At 34.9% G+C, this 24733-nt stretch overlaps 1 protein-coding gene and 1 long non-coding RNA gene across 2 annotated transcripts; one reads left to right on the forward strand and one right to left on the reverse strand.

Moving 5' to 3' along the window:
• The first annotated feature begins 7081 nt into the window (after positions 1-7081).
• Positions 7082-11216, forward strand: LOC145132381 (ARM repeat superfamily protein). The gene is made up of 14 exons (XM_079067135.1): positions 7082-7599; positions 8002-8178; positions 8267-8391; positions 8481-8616; positions 8696-8902; positions 9017-9112; positions 9213-9272; positions 9386-9460; positions 9537-9590; positions 9691-9792; positions 9878-10381; positions 10470-10604; positions 10700-10807; positions 10890-11216. Exons 1-14 carry the CDS (start codon positions 7192-7194, stop codon positions 11037-11039), a joined length of 2337 nt encoding a protein of 778 aa, XP_078923261.1. The 5' UTR covers positions 7082-7191; the 3' UTR covers positions 11040-11216.
• Positions 11217-11319: 103 nt separating this feature from the next.
• Positions 11320-13145, reverse strand: LOC145128653 (uncharacterized). Its single transcript, XR_013717033.1, has 3 exons — positions 12098-13145; positions 11798-11998; positions 11320-11719 (listed from the first exon to the last, which is right to left on the reverse strand). It is a non-coding gene; the product is annotated as an uncharacterized LOC145128653 (long non-coding RNA).
• Positions 13146-24733: the final 11588 nt, after the last annotated feature.

The following is a 24733-nucleotide window of genomic DNA, read 5'->3' on the forward strand; positions in this document are numbered from 1 at the left end:
AAGTTGTGTCTAGAATTTTATACGCGACTCAGACCTACGGAAAGATCTTTTATGACTATATATGATTAGTTGTTGTTTATTTTTGTCTCGGATTTTTGTTATGTATTTTAAAATTAAAAAAATGATAAAGATTTGTTCATATTTTATTTTTCTTATTTTATTTTTCTTATAATATCAATGATATTAGGTTGATGAAAATTTATTTAGAATTTTATTTTTTTATAATATTATTTATGTTATTATATTATAAAAACTATATTGTTGTCGTTTTTTTATCTAAATAAAAATAAATATAAAATTATTAATATTAATTAAGTTAGTAAAATAAATGTAATTATTAAATAATAATGATTTATTGATTAGGTAATAATGAACTAATAATAAAAGTTTGTCAAATAATAATTATATTATGATGATGATTTAAAAAGTAAAGTCAATAATAATTATATGATAATAATTTATCATCATTCACCTAAAAAGTAAACCTAATGATATAGGTTGGTGTTGTAGATTAGTGTGTCAAAAGTAGGACCCAATAATAAAGTCGAATAGTATAATAAAAGTCTTTGTACTTTAGTGGATTATGTTGTGAGTGGTGATACGACGTTTAGCCTTATCGGTTACCGATACACAAAAACAATAATTATAGTATCAGACCGTGATGCTCGATTCACCTCCCGTTTCTGGCAGAAGTTCCATGAAGAACTGGGCACGAGACTGCATTTTAGCACCACTTACCATCTGCAGACAGACGGTCAGAGCGAGCGGACCATTCAGACCCTCGAGGACATGTTGAGGGACTGCGTCATTGATTTTGGTGGGAGTTGGGACTCCTACCTTCCCCTTGCAGAGTTCTCCTATAACAACAGCTTTCATTCCAACATTGGTGCTCCACCTTTCGAGCTGTCGTATTGGCGGAGATGTCATACCCCAGTCTGTTGGGGCGAGGTTGGTCACCGGGTCATGGGACGGATCGAGGTGGTTCTGCAGACTACCGAGAAGATTCAGCAAATCAGGCAAGGATTGTAGACTGCTCAGAGTCGGCAGAAGAGTTACGCCGACCGGCGCCGATCCGAGTTGGAGTTTCAGGTTGACGACATGATGTTGCTGAAGGTCTCACCCTAGAAGGGTGTGATTCGCTTCATGAAGAGGGGAAAGTTGGGTCCCCGATATATTGGACCGTTTCAGATTATTGCCAGGGTTGGCAAGGTGGCATATAGACTGGATCTTTCGGAGGAGCCCCGTCAGATTCATAGCACTTTCCACGTTTCGCAATTGCAGAAATGCATATTGGACGAGGATACGGTAGTGTCATTGCACGACATTCAGGTCGACGAATGCTTGAATTACGTCGAGAAGCTGGTGGCTGTCATAGAGAGGAAGATAAAAGTCATGCGCAACAAGGAGATACCTTTGGTAAAGGTACAGTGGCAGCATCGGAGGGGATCCGAGTGGACTTGGGAGCCGAAGGCAGAGATGTGGATCCATTACCCGAAATTGTTCGCCGCAGCAGGCTTCGAGGACAAAGCCTAGTTCAAGTGGGGGAGAGTTGTAACATCTCAATCTTCAGGTATGAATTTAAAAGCTTATTATTTATATTTTCAGGGAAACTCGACGAGTTGGAAGGCTCCAACTCGTCGTGTAGAAGTATATTAAGCCGCGTATCTTTCAAGGTCTACTGGACGAATTGGAAGGCCCCAAATCGACGAGTTGACGGTTTGTTTTATGAAACCCTAATTTTCAGGGTTTTACACCCTATTTAAAGAACTTATGACTCATTTGTGGCCTCCCTCATCGTCCCCTCGGTCCATAGAAAACCCTAATCGCGCCTCTTTCCCCATTTTGAGTGTTTGTGAGCTTAAAGAGTGTTCTTTGGTGCTTTTCTTGATGGAACTTGAAGTTGGTGGTGAAAGGTTGAAGAGAGAAGCTTTAGATCCGGGGTTTTTAGTGTTGTTACAGCCACTTGGAGGTATAAAGTCGTTATCTTGATCATCCCTTCTTGTATATCTATTCTTTTAGAAGTTATGGCCATTATTAGCTTATTTTGGGACAATTCTTGGATTTGAGCATGTTATGAAGCCATGGTTTCAGATCTGGACGTTTCATGGCCCCTTTTGACATAAAGTTGTCATCTTTATCAAGTATTGGCCCTCCTTCATGCCCTAGGTCCCTTGATAAGCCTTATTTGAGTGTTTTAGCCCCTTTGATGCCATGCATGGATGTAAAGTTAGCAACTTTACATAGTATCTCAGTCCTAGGGGACCAGATCTATAGTTTGGAGCATTAAACTCGCTTGGAAGCGTCTGAATGCATTAAGGTTGGGAAAACTCAACGAGTTGCTCTGCCAACTCGACGAGTTGGTGGGGGGTTTTCCCGCTTTCTGGATGCTGAAGAACTCGACGAGTTGCTCTGGTAACTCGGCGAGTTGACTCGAGCTTTTCACGACTTTTTGTGACATGAAGAAACTAGACGATTCAGGGGATGCAGTCGACGAGTTGGGGTTAACATGGACTGACCAAGTTTGAATTTAAGGGTATTTTTGGTAATTTAGGATTTTAATGAAATGAGTCACATGGTGGTTGTAGGCGGTTGAGTTCAGAGCTGAGATTCGAGAGTTAGATCTTGACAGTCAGTGCTACTTGTGAGGTGAGTTTTCCTCATTATACTTAGGGGTCGAAGGCACCAAGGCCGGCCCATTGGATTGATATCCTAGTAGTTATTGATATGCTGAGTATGAGTTAGTTATGCATGCTAGTTTGATATGCTAGTCTGGTAGGTATGTAGGACTACCTGTAATACTGTATGCTTATCTGTATGTGTATTTATATGTTACATGTCGACATGTTGTGTGTGTAGGGTTGAGGTTGTACTGCTCCGTGCGGTAACCAACAAACCCTAGAGTATGCCAGATATGAGCTAAGGGCCAGGGAGAGCATGCCAGACTCATACTGAGGACTCCTAAGCACTCCAGATGCGAGCTAAGGGCCAGGAGAGCATGTCAGACTCGCACTGAGAGCTAATCATTTATATTCCAGTCTGAGGACTGAAGGAGCAAGCCAGACATAAGTTGTGGGCTCGAGAGCAAGCCAGACTTATGTTGTGGGCTCGGGAGCAAGCCAAATGTGAGTTGTGGGACTGTAAGGCAAGCCAGACTCATACTGTGGGCTCATGGGTAATCCAGTCTGTAAAGTTGTGGACCCATTGCATGCTGTTATTATGTGTACTATTTGTTATGTATCGGTATTTTGAGGGAACTCGCTAAGCTTTGGGCTTACAGTTGTGAATTTTGTTTCAGGTACTTCAAATGATCGTGGGAAGGCGAATGCTTGATCGTGCACCTCCTCACATTTTATGTTATGGTTTCTAGGATTTCTCTGTTATTAAACTATTTTGAAAACAATTTGTAAACACTGAATGGTTTTTGGAATGTTTGAAAAGTTTGAAATTTTTGTGAAATTTATGGATGTTACACTCTCTCTCCACTAGTCATCCTGTCAAGTTGCATGAGTGAAGACAACCCAAAAGGACCATGCTACTATCAAATCAAGTATATACCAATTATAGTTATGGGCTTAGACACCTAATCCAACAAATACTTGATCATCAACACTAATTCTCGATACATCCGAGATAATTTCTTGGAATGTGGATAAAATACAAATATGGTTTTTGTAGACATCCTCTCCCAAATCACATTCAAGATGAACTATACTTCCCATTTAGCCAAAATCTTTCTGAAAGCTTCTTTACTCCATGCACGTAGAGGCAATCCTTCTATATCTAACCATACCAATCGATCCGGTGGGACAAAATTCTTATCCCAAGGGCGCTTCTCCACAATCCAATGATTCATAGCATCACTTGCTAGAAAATTTTTACATGCTTCTTTGTGTTTAAACTCAAGCATAACCCATAAGCCACCAACATATCGGATATCAAAATCCTATAAACCCTCATCAAAACAAAGCATTCGTACGGTTAGGAAAAGTAAGGAAATCCCTACCCTTAATGAGGCAAGCTTGTTTTCTTCTTTCTACCATGAAATCCCCAACAAAAAGATGAATAATATCATCATCCTTTTTATAAAAAGGATTGTCACTAAACCCCGCTCTAACCACACTTGCATAACTAACTGATGGGCGTGCATGCTTTTCCACATTGACCCTAGAATTCTGAACTTTTTTATGATTACCAAGTTTCGAAAATCTTGGAGTAGAAGCAAAAAGTTTATGATATCCAAACCAAATATCACATAAATTTCTTATCATAACATCAGAATCTGTAACATCCACGAATCTAATAAACCCGAATCATTTACCCAATCACGGTTTTTTATTTGAAATAAACACGTCAACTACTTTGCCAAGTCGATCACACATTCGCCACAGATCACTACGTAACATATAATCTGGAAAATTGGTAACATAAAAAGAAGGTGTAGTCTTACTTGATAATCGATTCCTTTCTCTTGAATTATGATGTCAATGACTTCCATAATTATTGAAACCTGAGTCGTTAGGTTTCCAACGTTCATGAAAAGACGACCCCATACCAATCACCCAATGATACTGATCAGAAAGAAAAGAAGAAGCGCATACTTGAAACCCAAGAAAACAGCCACTACGAAGCTCTGATCACCCTACCGACGTTTGAAAATCCTATTAAATCTCTCACATTTTACAATATTCTAAAAAAAAACACTTTATATTTTATATATCCCAAAAAACAGGATCCAATATTCTAAGGGTTAATCTAAAAAAAAATCTTTATATTTTGTGTTTTTTTCGGATTAAGCTTCAAATTTATTTTTTGCCTGAAAAACCTTCAATTTTTCATTTTTTAGAAAAAACACTTAACTCTATATTTTTTTCCGAAAAACCCTCAAACTTCTAAATGCTTCCAAATAAACCGTCAAGTTTTTTTTTAGTTTTTCTCGAAAAAACCCTCACATTTTACAAATTTTTGGCAAAAAATGACTAAAGGCCGAATCAAGAAAAATAAAAAATATAAGGTCTTTTTCAGACAAAAAATAAAATTGAGGTTAATTAAAAAAACACAAAATATATAAAATTTGAGATTAACCCTCTTCTAAATACATTCTTTATTTTTTTTTCTATATAATAATTTAACTTTTGGCTGTGTGCTCGTTTGGTCACTTAACTCATTTTAAGTTTTAAAAGTTCACCGAACTTTTGGCTTTGTGCTCATTTAGTCACCTAACTTTTGGTTTGGTCGCTTAACTCTTGCATTTGTGCTCATTTAGTCACCTACCTTTTAAAATATGCTCATTTAGTCACTGAACTTTTAAAACAAAGTTATAAGAGTAAATTACACGAATCGCCTCTCGTGCAGGTGCCCAAAAGAATGTTCGGTCTCTATTTTTAAAAATTAACTCGGATCGTCCTTAATATGTTTAAAAGTTGCACGTTTTGTTCCTATACCACAAAAAATTAATATGTTTAAAAATTAATATGGTTTCATAATCATACATAAAAAGACAAATTTACCCTTATTTACTCTATTTTGATTTATTTTTAATTTCTTTATATTATTAATAATTGAAAAACTAAAATAAAATGAGGCCTATACCACAAACCCTTGATCTCTTACTACAGGTTTTTAACCCATACTTTCATCGATTTATCTTCTCAACTTGGACTGTCGAAGCTACAAAGAGAGGGCGAGAGGGACGAAGAGAACGATGTAGATCCGCGGTCGTCACCTGTACACCACCCACACCCTTCATCAGTTCATCTACTCCACAAAAATATTTTTGTTGGTCTTCAAAAGCTCCGATTTTACTGGTGCTTGGGTTGTCGTCGACGTCAGGGAGGCAGGTGGTCGGCTTCGGCTACGAATTCTGGAACATTTAGACCGCCGATGACCAACCACCACAATTTATGGAACAACACCGATCATGATTTCTGCATCCGCCCAACGAATTTCAACTTCCGATCAATGACGGAAACAGGTATCCCTTTGTTGGAATCGTGGGTGTAGTTGGATTCCTTTGCACATTAAGCTCGTCGTTCTCGAATCCACCTACTTCGTTTCTAGTTTGTTGGAGGTTTCTCAATAATGGAAGTACGGTGTATAAGATGGTTTACCTTGATCCATCTCTCAAAGACATTGACTCCGGTGAATCACATGTTTGCGAGATTGTTAGTGCCACCAACCAGCTTGTGTGCTGGCAATGAATGGTGATTACACCCTCAATCGATCTCAATTCCGATCCAACGTTACAATTGGAGTTGGGATTTCAAGATATGCAAACGGTTTATGGAATGCTAAGGGATGAGGTAGGAGCTTCAAGACCTGTTAACAATTTCTGAAACTCAAGTTCTTGGAAACGGGTTTTCGGGATTTTGTTCAATCGGTTATTGAAATGAATGTAATCGATTTTGTTTATTTTCAGATTTTGTGTATTCTTGGTATCAGATTTAACAATATGGGTTTACGCTTGTGCAATTGATTTCAAAAAAGATTTCTTGCATCTGGATTGTGGTCATAGTTACAGACTTGAGAAATCGTAGGTGAAGAGTGATGAAGAGGGATCATGACAATGGAAGAGAAGGGCTTGAGGGGGTGGTCCACATTTTCTTTTTTTTTTTTTTTTTTTTTTTTTTCCAAATTATATTAAATATAATAAACAAACTAAAAAAGAAATCAAAAAAGAAATGTGGGAAGGGCAGTATAGTAATTTCAGGTTAAGTAGAGATGAAACATGCGAAAATAACCAAATAAGGGACGGTCCGAGTTAATTTTTTAAAATAAAGACTGAACGTGTTTTTTAACACCTGCACTAGAAACGATTCATGTAATTTACTCAAGTTATAAATATGAGCACAACTTCAAAAGTTAGGCAACTAAATGAACATAATTTTAAAAATTAGGTGATTAAATGAACACAAAGCTAAAAATTAAGTGATCAAATAAAAAGTTTGGTGACTAAATGAACATAAAACCAAAAATTCTATGACTTTTTAAAACTTAAAAAGAATTAAATGACTAAATAAACACAAAACTCCTTAAAAAAAAAAATATAACCTAGTTATCACCTTCAAAAATTATTATAACCTAGTTATCTAATATACAACCTCATCAACACCTTCGTACTCGGTAGGGTTTAGGGTTTCTGTCCATTGCTCCAAACACAAGGAAGGTGAAATCGTGTAGCTTATCAAATAAAGGATGCCGGCGACTGAAATCACGGCGGATGCGTTGTCGGCGTCAGGCCGAACGTCGGAAAAGCTCAGCCTGCCTACGCTTCAATCCAAAATGAAATGCGACCCTGAAGGCTACGAGACCGAACTAAACTTGATTTACAGCCAATTTAAGTCGTCTGTAGAACTTTTTCAACAACAGGCGGCACTAAATTTCACCTCCGTCGTCAGTGGCGGCGTTGGAAGCGACCCTACCGTTGCCAAAGACCTCGGTGACCGGGCGATGTTCTTGGCTCACGTTACGCCTTTTTACCCTAACCAGCTCCTAAACTATCCGAAAGAGCTCGTGGAATTTCTTAGGTCATCCGCTCGCGTGCTTCCGTCCTCGCTTCGTGTCACTGTTACACAAGCTCTGATACTTCTTCTAAATCGCAAGGTATCATCTAAATTGGATCAATATTTGACTATATGTACACACGAAAACACACACTGCACGCTCAGTTCAGTTATTTTCTGTTTGATGATAGAAGAACTGTACCGTTAATCGAAAATCGACGAATTTGCAACTTAAAATTTGATTTGAAACGAGTTCTACCAAATGCTCGATAAATAATTGATAAAGTATGTTAAATTTCAAACCAAATATAGTGTGCTGAAGTTGTAACAGTATTGAGGTCGAGATTTAATCTTTTTTTTGAAAGAGAGGTCGAGATTTAATCTTAAAAGCAATAGGATTGACTTCATAGCAGAGATTGGTTTTGTCTTTCTGGGTGGAACTGATCATTTTACAAGAGGTTTTGGTAGATATGTTTATGACTTGGATCATTTGTATTCACAGATTGTTGCCATCAAAGAGACTCTTGCATTGTTCATGGAGCTTCAGGTTTTGACTGATAAGCCTTTAAAAGAATTGGCATTCTCTCATATCATTCATAGTATCAAGCGAATGAATCAGAAACACAAGAACGAAACGGAAAACAGAGCACTTCAAAGTATTCTATTTTCAATGCTACAGGTATACACATATTTCTTTGGCTTTTTAAATCTCTTTGTCAAACTTATTCAGTATCCAACTATATAATATCCTTTTTATGTTGCTTCAGGAAGAGGATGAAAAGAAAGCAATGAGGTCGCTTGTCACAATATGTGATCTCCATAGGAGGAAGGTCTGGTTTGATGATAGAACAGCCAATGCTATATGTCGGGCATGTTTCCACCCATCATCAAGGTTCATCAAATCTAAATATTCTTACGATACATGTCCTTTTTCATGTAACAAATATAATGTACTCACAAGATTTTTTGTTCTTCCACCAGGATTATGATTGCAGCTCTGTCATTTCTTCTTGATTATGAAAAAATTGAGCAAGACAATGACAGTGACGAGTCAAGTGATGAAGAAGAAGCAATCCAACAACATCATGTTGTTGTTAGTAAAGAGGCTATTTACAAGGTTAGTTGCTCAGTTTTTACTTTCTTTTTAAGATAATTGGTTTCTTCTCCAGTGTTCTTATATATGTTCATCAAAATAGGCCAACAATACAGGGACAACATCCAGCAAAAAGAAAAAGAAAGCAAAGTTGCAGCGTGTGATTCGTAGCATGAAAAAGAAACAACGTATCTCATCAGAAAGGAATGATAACCTTAACTACTATTCACCACTTAATGCTTTAACAGACGCCCAGGGGTTTGCTGAGAAGCTGTTCTCACGACTTCAAACTTGTAGTGAACGTTTTGAGGTAATTACTAATATACCCCTTTGTGTCCCATTTTTGACAACCTCCCTCCTAAATCCCAATAACATGTTCAATGTTATGTATTCTCATACACCCCTATAACTATAAATATTGCAGATAAAAATGATGATGGTGAAAGTGGTTGCGCGTACTGTTGGACTTCATAGATTGATTTTATTGAACTTTTATCCTTTTCTTCAGAAATATGTTCAGGTAATCTTTTTCTTCTTTCTAGTTGTTTTTTATATTCACTAGTTTTATCTCTAATTGTTACGTATATTCTTTAGTATCATTCTTATTGTGAAATTTTCAGCCTCACCAAAGGGATGTGACAAACTTGCTAGCAGCAGCTGTCCAAGCCTGTCATGATATGGTATGTAATATGTAATTTAACCTTTTATTTTTCATTGGAATCATTTAAATGAATGTGTTTTTTGTCACCATTATATTATATACAAAAAAAATTGATCAAGTTATGTGGACCAGGTGCCACCTGATGCAGTTGAACCATTATTCAAGCAGATAGTTAATCAGTTTGTACATGATAAGTCACGTACAGAGGTATCTTTCTATTGCTATTTTTTGGTTATATTATTTTTAAGTGATGTGAGTTTTTAGATTTAATTTCCTTTTGCAGTCGATTGCTGTTGGGTTGAATGTTGTTCGTGAAATATGTTTGCGTATTCCTCTGGTAAGCTTTTTTGGAATGATTTTTTTTTTTTTCTTGTTGAAAGAATAAAAAAAGAGAAAACTTATTATTACCCTTTTTACTTATATTTTTTGTTCTTCAGTTAATGACAGAGGATTTGCTGCAAGACCTTGTGCTGTATAAGAAATCACACGAGAAGGCAGTTTCATCAGCAGCTCGTTCACTTATTTCATTGTTCAGAGAGGTACTGTAAATCAATCTGTTTCTCTCTCCAAATTTATTTGTGTTTTAGGGTAGAAGGGTAAATTTGTCTTTTTCTTCTTCTGTAGATTTGTCCTTCACTTCTGATAAAGAAGGATCGTGGACGACCTACTGATCCAAAAGCAAAACCAAAAGCATTCGGTGAGGTTACTGTTCCCAGTGATGTCCCTGGGGCTGAGTTACTTCTGGACGAGGATGATGATGTCAGCAATGCTTCTGATGAGGATGGTGAATCTATCGATGCTGACATCAGCACTCAAGGAGGTTCGGAATCTGAAGAAGAAGAAGAAGTTGATGATGATGAAGAAATGGGAAGTGAAGAGGATGAAGTATCTGATGATGATGAGGAGGAGGTGGATGGGATGTCTATTGATTCAAGGGGATCTGAGAAAAGGAAAGGGCAAAAGAGGAAATTTGAAGACTTTGATGGAGAACTTGATGGAGCCAATCAAAGTCTTAGGGCTCTTAAGAGATTAGCAGGAGCTAGATTGGAGAGTGAGGCAACAACAGAAGAGCCAACAACAGATGGTATTCTCTCAAATGAAGATTTTCAGAGAATCAAAGAGCTAAAAGTAAGTGGCTTTTTTTTACACACCATCAATATTATTATTAATCTGCTACTTAATTATATACATTTAAATTTTTTTTTTTCTGAAATAGGCAAAGAAGGATGCAAAGGTTGCATTGACAAATCATGGAATTTTGAAAAAGTCTTCAGATCCAAAATCAACAGTCTTTAAGGTCCCAACTTCTGATCAACTCAGTTTGAAAAGAGTGGATGGATATTCACTTGAAGTAAGTCTGAAAAATCTATTTATTTAATCATAAAAGGAATATTTATTAGTTACAGACTGATTGATTGATTAATGTGCATACAATTATGTATATAGGCTAACATAAGAAAAAAGATGACAAAGGAGGAAAGGAAGGCTTTGATCAAAGCAGGAAGAGAAGATGGAGAAAAGTACCAATCAAGAGCTGCTACCAAGCAGAAAAAGGTCTGTTTTTATTTATTTTATTTTATTTTTATTGTTCATTCAAAAGACCAAGATATTAATGCAACTCATTTAACCTATGTAGACTGGTGGATTAAGCAATCAGCAAAAGGAACACAAGAAGGCAATGCCTTTAGCTGCCAAAAGATCAAAGATCGAAAGATCACGCCGTCAGAAAAAGCTCAAGGCCAAGACAGCTGGCAAACAGTTCCGTGGTCGCAAAGCATGGAAATGATTCATATTTGGAAAGCCACATTCACAATTTTGCCCTTCCTTTTATCTATGCACTTTCAAAGCAAATTCAGTTATTTTACTTTTTATTTTACAGATTTTAGTGCCAAAATGGAGACATATAATGTGATATAGTATAATTTATTTTTTCATTTTGTGTAATACAGAGTGAGTTGCGTTAGGATGATTCTTTGCATATTTCAAACTATTATATCTTGGACTTTGAACAAAGACAAAATAAATACCCAAACGTATACGGCACATATAAAACCAAACGTATCAAATTCATCAAATAGTCTAATTTCTTTAATAATATAAAGATGTAACGACATAAAAGGCAACGAATTCTCTTTAGACAATTTCTCCCAACCCTAACACTCACAACTCACAAGTACGTAACTTAGAAGTTCAAGCATTGGTTTTTTAATTTTTGTGGTTATTTTGGTTACAATTAACATCACCTATTTGTGCAAGTTCCTCTGCGTATTACCGAATTGCACTCCAAGCTCGTAAGCATGTTTATAGGCTTTGGATCTCTTTGTGTCAACATGTTTAAGCTCCTTCTTCAAACAAGTGATGCTCTTTCTTACAAGTTTCAATTCTGTTTGAAGTCGTATAAATCTAGATTGACGTTCCTTTAGCTCCATTTTCATTTCCTTTACAAGTTTCTTACAAGTTTCAATTCTGTTTTAAGTACATTATAAGATTAGTACTACAATATGATGGAGACCTGAGATATATTTATGAAGAAGAAAGGGTTACATTTATCCTGCGTTGTATGAATCTTTGCGAATCTATATCTGGCTTTGAGTCTCTTTCTCTTGGGTACCAATTATGATTGTTTGGTTCTGGTGCAGTTTACATTTCTCTTGTTTCCTTGACTTTTCTCATTTCGTTATAGATTCTCATTTCATCTGCCCGATTCTTGTTCCCATGTTGGATCCTTTGCGCCATGCTCTCCATCTTTGAGTTGTGAATGGAAGAAATCATTACGTAATGCAAAGTGTATATATAGAACAATGTGATATAGTAATGTTTAAGAACTTATCAACTAAAAAATACCAGATCGTTGACTTCTTCTTCACCAGATGGTGTTATTCCATGGGATTTTTTTGAAGACAGAAGTTCATCATGAACTTGTTGCAAATAATGCGTGTCCACACTCCCTTTCTTGATCAGCATTTTTTGGGAGCTGATTTGATTCTCTTACAACACATAAACACAACACGCTTAATCTTCCTCCTTCAAAGCTGCAGTCTAATAAACTCATCTCAATAGAATGCAATGTTCGGAAATTGCTCGTCACAATTTCCCTTGTGCACATGCAAAAAACGTGTTTAGTCTTTATTTTCAAAAATTAACCTAACTTGCACACTTCATCCCTCTGGACATAAAAAGACCGTTTTGCCATATTTATTTTTTGATTTATTTATTAATTATTAATTCATTAAAAGAAATTGTGTATTAAATTAAATATATATCACTACCATCGGTCTTCAAACACCATCACAGTTCCCTTTCTTCAACTGCATTGACCAAATCGCCGGAGGAATATGATGTCGCCGGAAGAAGACGACTTTGCCGGCAGGTATACAGACGAAACCTACAAAATTAGAGGCTTTCTTGAAGCTTATCGGAGACGATGACGGACTACGGATCTGAGACGACGAGGTACATATCTAAAGGGGTACATCATCGGCGGTTCCACCCTCACCCGATTCACGCTCTACAACAACCTCGACGTCAACACAATGTTCAGAAACCCTAACCGTCGATTGGTGATCTACTATGATCAATCGAGGCCAACGCGATGTACCATCCATAGATTTCAACGGCGGAGGTTCACGGGTTTATTTAGGGCATAAGAAGGACAATAATGTAGTGCGACGTTTAAAGGGGAACACCGGTGGTTCTTGGTGGTGGTGATAAATCAAGGTTGTCTTTGTCTGCAACTCCAAACCACCACCAACATACTGAAATTCTAATTTTGCTTGTTTATCCCCACATCAAGCCTCGCCACAGATGTTGTCTTCTTCTCCCTCCAATTGATCACCTGATGCGTCTCTTTCTTGGTGTTCTTGCTTCACTCGAGCACATATTAATAGTTAGAGGTTAGGGGGTGGTGATTATTTTCCGTCAAAGACTTAGGGGGGGGGGGGATTTTTTATTTTATTTTGTATATTATAAAACTGTAAGAAATAAATAAAAAAAGGAATAGAAAGGGTAGATTAGTCATTTCATGTATCATAAAAGGATAAAACGTGTAAAATTAAACTAGCGATGGATGACATGTGCAACTTTAAACGAAACAAGAGACGGTCTAAGTTTATTTTTAAAAATAGAGACTAAACACGTTTTTGACATTTACATAAGGGACGATTGATACAATTTACCCAATATTTAAATAAAGGGTATAATCGTCCATTAAATAAAATATTATGTGGATGAATAAAAGAAGAATGAGCTTGCCCAAAATAATTACTCTAATATATATATATATATATATATATATATATATATATATATATATATATATATATATATATATATATATATATATATAGGGAAAAGGGAATATACATTACAGCCGCACCTAAGCTTAGGTACTAAACTTCTTGAAAATACATTGTTTTACAATATAAAGATTACGGTTAATGGATTCACGGTTAATACTTCAAGATGTAAATTCAAGATCGACACAATAGGGTTTAGGGTTTAGGGTTTAGGGTTTAGGTTTAGGTTTGGGGTTTAGGGTTTAGGGTTTAGATTTAGGGTTAGCGTTTAGGTTTAGGGTTTAGGGTTTAGATTTAGGGTTTAGAATTTGGGTTTAGGGTTTAGGGTTAGGGTTTAGGGTTTATGGTTTATGGTTTAGGGTTTAAATTTAGGGTTTAGGGTTTAGGTTTAGGGTTTAGTAATGTTCACTTGGGTGAAGTAATAAACGATAATTGAGGAAAGAAAACAGAGATGTTAAAACGATAATGAAAGAAAGAAATGTTATGGAGGATGATATATTTACCAAGTGAACCCAAACCGGGCATATTTAGCATGTTAAAACGACATATTTTAGAGGTTTAGTACCTAAGCTTAGGTGGGGTTGTAATGTATATTCCCTATCCCCATATATATATATATATATATATATATATATATATATATATATATATATATATATATATAGGTTTAGGTTCTATGGAAAACAAAAAAACCCTAAAAATCATAAAAATACATAAAAAAATACTTAGAGATCACAAAACTTTTTTTTATCAAAAAATCGCAGCTTTTAACATAAAATCGCTGAAAATTTTTTTGAAATTTTTTTTTTTTTTTTACAAAAAAAAAAAAAAAAAATAATTTTTTATTTTTTTTTCTGCGAAATTGTCAAAAAGGCTGCGATTTTTTGATAAAAAAATTCAAAAAAAAGTTTTGTAATGTCTAGGTATTTTTTTATGCATTTTTATGATTTTTAGGGTTTTTTAGAGTTTTTTTGTTTTCCAAATAACCCTTCCCCTCCCTATATATATATATATATATATATATATATATATATATATATATATATATATATATATATATATATATATATATATATATATATATATATATATATATATATGGTCAGGTTCTTTTGCGAACTCATATTTTCCCGCAAACTATTCGAACTTTTTCGGGTGAACTTTTTTTTATAAAACATAAAAATAAAAAAGTGACTTAAGACAATAAGTCGGTCATCAAGTACATTCGCAAAAAAAGTTCTCGAAAAAAATGTGCAAACATGAAAAGTGCATATATGCATTAACATCGGAAGTGCATATGTTCGTCAAAAATAACTTTCATATGTGCACATTTATTTCGAGATTTTTTTTTTGAATGCACTTCTATATGACCGATTTAATGTCGTTTTTCTCTGTTTGAAGTTATGATTTGGGGGGGGGGGGTATACAAGCTCTCTCTCTCTCTCTCTCTCTCTCTATATATATATATATATATATATATATATATATATATATATGAGATGAGTTATTGTGAGAACGAAAAAATGTGTGAGAACTTGCAAGTCATCCGTCCACAGTTGAGAAACTACGCGTCCGCTGTTATATGGACTGCGGACGAAGATATATATATATATATATATATATATATATATATATATATATATATATATATATATATATATATATATATATATATATATATATGGACTCGGACGCAGATATGCCACAACAAAAAACCTGACCTTTAGCGACGACAAATAACGTCGCAATTGATGCCTAAAATCGTTGCTAATACCTTTTGCGACGACATGTCGTCGCTATTACCTCGTAGCTAATACTCAAATGTCGTCGCAATTTGTATCGTTTCTAATATTTGTCGTCGCTAAAATCCCGTGGCGTCGCTATTAGCGTCACTTTAATATTCCGGCCAGTGGTCAGAGTTTTTTCCGGCAAGGCTTCCCGGAGGTAGGCGTCGTCGCAATTGGTGCATGTCGCCGCTAATGCTTTTTTTAAAACAATGTATATATGATATTAGTTTATATATATTATAAAATGCAGATTTTATAAAAATACAGAAATCAATACATACCATATTACATAAAACATCAAATAACATAAAACAATACATATAACATTACATAAAACATCAAATATACCGCATTACATAAACTATCTAATAAATCTAAAATAAACATCAAGTACACCATCAATAAACTATATAATAAATCCAAAATAACATCATCCATAACATAAAACAAGAAATACTAGCTAGGCGTCTTCGTCTTCCCCATTGTTATTGATTTGGTTCTTAAACGAGTGGATAATATCTCCAATTTCCGTCACAAACGTTGGGTTTTGGAGAAAAACGTTAACACACACATCCTACAAAGTAAGTATATAAGTTAAAATATCAAACTACAAAAACAAATTAGTATTACTTAACAATTAAGGTCCCGTTTGATAGTTGCTGATTGAGAAAGTGCTGACTGGGAAAGGTCTGTCCGGGTAAGAAATCCTGACTGAGTAAGAAATCTTATTGTTTGATTGTACATCTGACTGAATGTGTTGAGTGATGAAAAATGACCATTTTACCCTGCTGTTATATATAGCGATGGATAAAGTTGCTAAATAATTATAAAAACATACAGATTGAATGAGTGTGACACATATTATATAAAGAAGATAGATAATAAAAGTTATATAAAGATTACAAACCTGGTGGAGGAAATGGAAATCCAGAAGTCGAATTGAATGCAACTTCTTTCAAAACTCTTGAATCATGTGCTATACCCTCTCATCCAGCCCAAACAAAGGTGAATATCATATCAAAATCACAAATTCCTATTACATTTTGAAAACATTCTCCTTTTCCTCTTCCTCTATAACGAGTTTGTTGATCAATGGGTACAACCGCATGTACAAGAGTTCCATCTAATGCACCTATTGCTCCGGAAAAAATATTTTTTAACCGTCTATGTCGTTCTGAGTTATGTCTTGTTGGATTAGGAGTTGTTGGTACTATAATTTCTTTTGCAAAACACATCATTTTCGTTAGGACCTCGTGAAAACATTGATGAATCGTTTGTGTGGAGTGATGAAATCTTCCCTTAACCGCGCGAAAACGTTCATTATGTCCTATAACATGTAAGAATATAGCCATCTTCTCTTCAATGCTTATTAAGCTACTAGCTTGCAACCAATTTTTTTTGGGTAAAATGGTTGCATAATAAAGCAAATGCCTCTTGTGTAAGACGCATCATATCGAAACATTGTGTAGGGTCTCCGTACATCAAATCTTGCGTATACGCATACCCGCTTGAATCGTTATCTCTAATTTTATGAATTCTGATTAGCCTGCGCCGGTTTGACCTCAACCAATAAAACACAAGTAAAAGAAAAGCTACAACTTCACCATCAGAAACCATACTTGACCTGTTACAAACAATTATGTAACATGTTAAAGTAACAAAAGTCATATAACAGACGTCATATAACAAAAAACTAGTAAATAACAAAAGTCATATTCAATATCCAAATATCATCCAAAGTAACAAAAGTCACATAACAAAAAAAACTAGTACAATCATCCAAATTACCATCCAAAAAAGTCATCAAACATAGGATCCAAAAGTCATGCAAATAACAAAAAGTCATGCAACAAAAAACTAGTAAACATCATCAAAGGTAACCATACTTCCTACCCACACCCATCACCCACGACTCACAACTAGTATGCGAAAGTCGTAACCAAACTTTTCTAAAATCGGCACTTTCACCAAATAGCAAAAGAGCGCTCTTGTGTCTTTCATCTTCTTCTCCCCATTCCATTTTGTTTAATTTCTCCATACACACATCAACATCCTTATCCATTTCACTTTTTTCAATTCTTTCATTTTTTCCACTAACGACCTTGCAAGCTTGACAATCTCTTCTTCAACTTCTAATGCCCTTGCATCTCTTTTTTTTCCACTAACTCTTTTGTTTCCACCAACTTTCGTATTTTTTGAACGCCCCGAAGATTCTTCACTTGCACCTACGTGTTGTGTTGAGGTTTCCATTGGAACATCATCATCAAAATCATGGGCACTAAACTCTTCTACAGGACGAGGGAGTGTAGAAGATGGCCCCCAACTTTGAAAGCCAGTTGAGGTCGAACCTTCAAATAGTTGGGTTCAAAGATCAGGAAACAGCAGGGTTTAGTTTTCAATGACAACACGAACTTGTTCAACTGTTTACAAGTTTTATAAATATTAGTATTTTTTATAAAAATAATCATAATAGTATTTGTTATAAAAATATTACCTTCCCCTCTTCCTTCCATTGTTCATCGGTCAGGTTAATTTTTTTTTTTAGGGTCATATATATTGCCGGTTTTGTTTTTCAGTTTCACCCAAGCAACATACTTTGATTTGTAGTAGTCAAAGTGGTTTCTCATTTGCTTCTGATCAACCTCTTTACCGTGTTCGTTTATCAATTTTTTGCGTACTATCTTCCATGAACTAGCCTTAAGCTCAGAACCCTCACGACCATTAGTGGTTAGTTCATGGATACATGCATCAAGAAAAGTTTTGTCCTCACTTTCGTTCCAAACCAACATCCTAAAACATTAAAATAGTTTTCTACCAATGAATCAACATCATCATAAATAATAATAGAAAAATTAAGGCCAACATAGCTTATACACAAAAATAAAAAAATTCAAGCTTTCATAGCTTATAAAAAAAAATTCACAGCATTGCCAACATAGCTTATAAACAAAAAAAGATTCCAGATTTCATAGCTTATAAACAAAAAAAAATTCATAGCATTGCCAACATAGCTTATACACAAAAAAAGATTTCAAATTTTGTTCCAAACCAACATTGCCATCATAACTTCCATATTTCATAGCTTATAAACAAAAAAAAATTCTGATTTTTGATTTCATATCTTATACACAACCAAGTTTCAGATTTCATTAATTAGAGCAAAGAATGATTCTAATTTCATAGCATTTAAACAAATAGTTTCAGATTTCATAACATTACATCAAGATGAATTTCTGATTTCATAACCAATTTAAGATTTCATAACATTAGACCAAGAACAATTTTTGATTTCAAAACCAATTTTTGATTTCTGATTTCACAAAAAGGGCAACAACTCAAATCAAGTACATATGATCTAAAGTTTACATTGTTTCATGATCCAAAAAAACTTCTCCAGGTATTCATAAACTCAAAACCTAAAACATTATGCAGATGAAATACATTAAAACAACAGAGGTATAGCATTGGTATAAACTATATCGCAACAAATCCCAAGGATCGAACCAATTTTTGATTTCATAACCAATTTAAGATTTCATAACATTAGACCAAAAACAATTTTCTGTTTTCACAGGAAAAAACCGAGGATCGAACATGTTTTGCCGTGTTTCTCGTCGGAGCTGGAACGGAGGGAAGTCTCTGGCCGGTAGTCAGACCGGGAGGGACGACGACGATGGAGAGATTTGTGCGATGGCGACCAATTTATTTGTTGTCTCTCTATTAGGTCACGATGGGAAGAAAGAAACAAGAGGGCATGAAGGTAATTTTTTGAGTCAGCAACGTCTCAAGGTCTGACCGAGAATCTTATGAGCCAACTATTTCTGATTGAGAAAGCTACTTACCAAACACATTTTGTCTAACCGAGTCATCCCAAATCGTTGACTCGGTCCCAGTTAGACATAAACAAACGGGCCCTAAGTCACAAAATTTAACAAACTATCAAACCACCAAATGAATTAAGTCCTCAACAATTTAACAAAATATCAAACTACCAAATCAATTAAATCTTTAACAATTTACAAACTACCAAACTACCAAAATATCAAACTACCAAAAATTACTATAAATGCATCAAGTCTTAACAATATATCAAAGCTACCAAATTCTTTAAGAGTTTAATAAGTACCTGTGTTGGTTGCAGTGCTTGTGACTGTGACTGCTATTGGGACGAAACACTTGTACCCGCTGCAGAAGGAGGTTTATGCCTGATGCCTCTCACATGCCCCCTTCAATCACCTAACACCTTCTCAAATATTTCTATCCAATCAATGGAGTCTAGATCACCACCAGAGTCGATTATGTGCTGAATATGTAAAGCAACCTCACCAACTAAAGCATTATGTATTTCACGAAGATTGTCAATATACTTTAAAACTAACACAAAAAAAACAACAATCTACTTTATTTTTAAGTAATAAAAACTTAATATTGGTCTTCAACTAACAAATCAACAAATCCCCCTTGTTTATTCACTTGCCCACAGTGAAATGCTTCAATTCTATTCAAATTCTGTTTAACATTAAAAAATATGTTATACTTGAATAAACATTACAAAATATGTTATAACTAAATAAACATTACTATTGTTGGATTAGGTGTCTAAGCCTATAACTATAGTTGGTATATACTTGAATTGATAGTAGCACAATCCTTTTGGGTTGCCCTCATAACTAACAACTAGATAGGATGGATTTTGGAGAGAGATTGAATTTATTATTGGATTAATAAATTGAAATAAATAATTTTTTAATCTATTATGAGAATAATATATTAATAAGAAATTATGATATTTAATTAATATTTGATCAGAAACGATGATAAAAGAGTCACTTTTTCGCACACCTCTTTGAAGATAAACTCCAAAGTAGGGCTAACATTAAATAAGACCGATGCACGAGAGGATGTCGAGCAAGCATTGATCTAACCAATCCACTTTTGATTAAATCCCATGAACTCCTTAAATCTTCAAAGATACTCCCAATCATACACCTTTTCCAAGTCCACTTTGAAAATCATTAGCTTCTTATTTTTCCACTTATACCAAGCTATCACTTCATTCACCATGAGAGGATCATCCAATATTTATCTACCCTTAACAAAAGCATATTGTTTCGGACTAATAAGACTATCAATCACCACCATTAACCGATTAGCTAATAGTTTTTGTTAACTTTATACTACACACCTATTAGACTAATCAACCTATAATCTTTGACATAAATTGAACCATCTTTTTTTAAGATTATATAATAAAGGAGGAATTACATTCGGTTGGAATGTAAGAGGACCTACAAAATTCTTCTAACATCCCAAAATCCCAGGCTAAATTTTTCATTTTTAAAATAATAAAAACATTCATTTTAACAAAATTACATTTAGGGCAAACATTTGTTAATAAACCATTATTTAGACTTCAGAGTTAAAGAAAACAATGCGGAAACTCAAATCATAAATCTGTTGATGTGTGTATATAGTCTCGCCTTCGCAATCCGATAAGTATCTGCAAAATATTTAATCCAAAACTGTAAGCACAAAGCTTAGTAAGTTCCCCAAACTATCTCATATAGCACAACATAATAATCAAATATGGGTTATCAGCAACCCTAAGGACTATCAGCAGTCCTAGTGGGCTAACAACACGACATGTGGATGAACAACATACCTTACGAGTTATCAGCAGTCCCATAGACTCACAACAATCCAAGAGTTATCAACAACTTAGTTCGCATATAACAACTTGTTGGATTAGTGTCTAAGTCCATAACTATTTTGGTATGTACTTGACCCGATTGTGAGCATGGTCCTTTTGGGTTGCCTTCACACGGGTGACTAGACATGATAACAGTTGAGGAGAGAGGTTGATTAGGGCATAAATATGATTTATTTATTATATTATATGATTAATATAATAATTTGGAATCATATTATTAATTAGTATTTAATCAGAAATTAATTAGGAATTAATTTCGGGATTAAAGGAATTAATTAAAAGCACAGGGGCTGTTTTGTAATTATTTGATAGTTGAGACTTTGGGCTATTGGATCACCTTTATTAAGGCTTGAACGAAAATCCTAGAAGGATCTAGGAGTTTTCGTCCAAGGGCTTAAGGAAAGGAGTCCATTGACTTGCTTAGGCCCTAAGCTAAGGGATTAGGGTTTCCACCTTGAAACCCTAGCTAGCCTCAAGTATAAATAGCACCCTAAGGCACTAGAATTCGACCACTCCTTGGGAAAACCCTACTAGGGACGAATTTTGGAGCTTAGTACTTTTCCTCCTCTCTCTCATATTCATCCTCTCACCCAAAGTGTGTTTGTGAGCCATTAGAGGTACTACACTTGTGGTACTTGCTTTCAAGAGCTAAGGAAACTCAAGGAATTAGTTGTTATTACTATATAACAACAAAAGGTATGTATTCTTTTCTCCTATGTGAATTTCGAAATTACTAGGAGCATGCTAGGTTTCCTTATGTGTTCATAATGTTGTATAACTAATAGTGATAACATAGATCCAACTCTAAGGTTGCATGCACACATAGGATTGTTTGTATAAAACCCAACAGTGGTATCAGAGCCATTGGTTTTTGTTTTCAATTAGATTCTATACAAAAGTATGAATTTGACATATTAGGGTTTATAGCCAATAAACCCTAAAGGCATGATTTTCGAAATTAGGGTTCATAAACCCTAAATTTCGAAATTTGGTTAGGGTTTCCCAAATCCTTTCCTTAGCCTCCAAGATTTCGAATTCTAGGGTTATCCAACCCTAGGATTTCGAAATTGGCCTCCTCCCCAAGATTAGATCCTAATTTTTTGGGATTTGGATAATGCCATATCCTGTAATTATCTTTTAAGTGTTTAAATTTGGTAATTAAAGATTTTGAATTATCTCATCCCATCATTTCGAATTTTAGGGGATTTAAGGGATTAGGTTAAATTAAGTGCTTAATTTAATAGATATCCTCCAAGATTTAATAATTCAAATTAATTGTTTAATTTTGGATAATTATTAAATCAAATTTTAATATTTAAGATTAAAAGGTTTTAATTTTTCGAAAATTTTTTAAACCTAATTGTTTTGAAAAGTTCAAAACTTGCCCTCAAGTTTTGGAATTTAAAAGTTGATTAAAAGTTTAATTTTGAAATGTTAAATTCTAAAACCCTCGTATTTTGAAAAGTTCAAATTACACCCTTATGGTTTTGTTAAGTTAATTAAAAGTTTAATTAAAAGAGAAAGTTAATAAAACCACCTAGTATTTTAAAAGTGTAAAAATACACCCTATACTATATATATATATGACATTAAAAGTCTAATATTATATATATCTATGAGTAAACAGTCAGTCTTACCGTTAGTAGGCCTCATTCACAAAGCTGGTCTATAAGGGGTGTTTAAGGAAATTGCCTATAAAATGACGATTGAATGTGTATCCACTCTTACCCACCGCACTCTTGACTAGTGGAGGGTCGTTAGCCGAACGGGTAGGATAGGACGAAACCTTCCAGTATAAGTATAATGAAGTACAAATTAACTACATGCTTTTACAAATTCCTAAATTCTAGTTACTTTAGGCAAAATGTGAAATTGTATGCTAATCCATGGAATTACACTTCATACCCTTGTCAAACGTTAGTGGAGCGTGTGTGGTTAACCGGCATACTAATTTGGGATTGACATTGGTGGCGAATGGTGGCTCGATGTTTATCATAGATCAATGGAGCGTGTGTGGTTAACTGGCACATTGATTAGGTGATAGTATCATTGAGTGCATCACGTAGATTCGTATGGTTATTCACACCTTGTTTGTGATCCTCGGTATCCCAGTCGCAAATTTGAAGGGCATAATCGAGATTAAACATGCCATTGAAAAGTTCAATGAATCTCAAAAGATCTAGGAGTTTCAATTCATTTAAAACTTAAACTTCATTTTGTTTTTCATGGTAGGAATTGGTAAATCGTCATTTACCTACCTTCAAATATTCTGCAACTAGATTACGACATCCCTCTTCTAGGTTGTAGAATGTTGTGTTGGATCCTAGCCTTGATGTTTCATTTGGGTGTTACATCAAGGATTCTTATCAACTAACTTGAATTTTCTCCCGTTTTATAGATGTCTAAATCTTACAATGGTCTTCCCAAGTCCCTTGGAACAAGCTTTCCAAATGAAGATGACGTTCCACGATACGATCAAGGAAATGAGAGTCATGCTTCACTTCCTCCACCTCCTCCAATTATTCTCCCTAACCCAAAAGTTCAAAGGCTTGAAAAGTTCAAGCTCACTCAAGCCCTATTGGCAAGTAAACACGAAGATGGGAAACCTGTGTGTGCACACGTCTTGGAGATAAAGTCACACATTGACAGGTTAAGGATGTTGGATGTCGAGATTTCAGGTGAGTTGGCTGTTGACTGGGTTCTTCAGTCGCTTCCTGAATCATATAGTGAGTTCGTTAGAGAGTACTATATGATGGACCATGATATGACCCTCATTGATTTGACCTATTTGCTTATAGCTGCTGAATCAACAATGATTTGGCGTGCTGATCAAGCAAATTTGTCTGGTGAATCAAACTCCCAAACTTCAATGGACATTTAAAATGGTGACATTGGAAATCCAGAAAAGGTAAATTCTGAGATAGTTCCTTGTGTCATTCCAAAAGAGTCCATTTGCTTCTATTGCCAAGAGAAAGGGCATTGGAGACGAAGCTGTCCTGTTTACCTGAGAGATCTAAGAGATGGGAGAGTCAAGACGTATGGCTCTACTTCAGGTAACATCCATTAACTAACTCTATAAGTTCCTATTATTTGATTCTTAATACATGATGTGATAAGATTACATTTTGATGTTTTTGCAGGATCGAAGAAAAGAGAGGAAGCTTAAGGAAGAAGCGTGCTGAATCTGATCATGAAGAAATGGATTTCGATCGCATGGACTCGAGGATCAGATTTTTGAGCTGCTACTCTAGAGTTAGGATAGATTGATAAGAAATATGTAATAGCATAGTTTTTCAGTTGAATTGCATTGTAAGGACAAAATTTTCCGCAATAAAATAAATTCTGATTTTGTCTTATTTATTTATCCTTGCAATGGTGTGTATGAAAAATTGATGTTTGATTGTTTCTATTATTAGCAATAATGGATTTGATTCTTAATTATGTTATTTGTGGAAATGTCGAGAATTTGCCAAATAAGGGAAGATTCTCATCGCCCAAGTTTCAGTTGGACAGAAACTTGGAGTCATGCAACTTGGTTGCATGATGAATGAGAAACTTCATATTTGGAAATTAGACTAATTCTTTGACAAAGTGTCAAGAGAAGGACTAGGAGATCGAGTACACTAGGTTGTACATTGATCAAGTCCACCACAAGAGTGATAAAGATATTCGTCATGATTTACTAAAG

The sequence above is a fragment of the Lactuca virosa genome, chromosome 8, assembly GCF_052849685.1.
Source record: "Lactuca virosa cultivar CGN04683 chromosome 8, Lactuca_virosa_CGN04683_v6, whole genome shotgun sequence".
NCBI classification, from domain to species: Eukaryota; Viridiplantae; Streptophyta; class Magnoliopsida; order Asterales; family Asteraceae; genus Lactuca; species Lactuca virosa.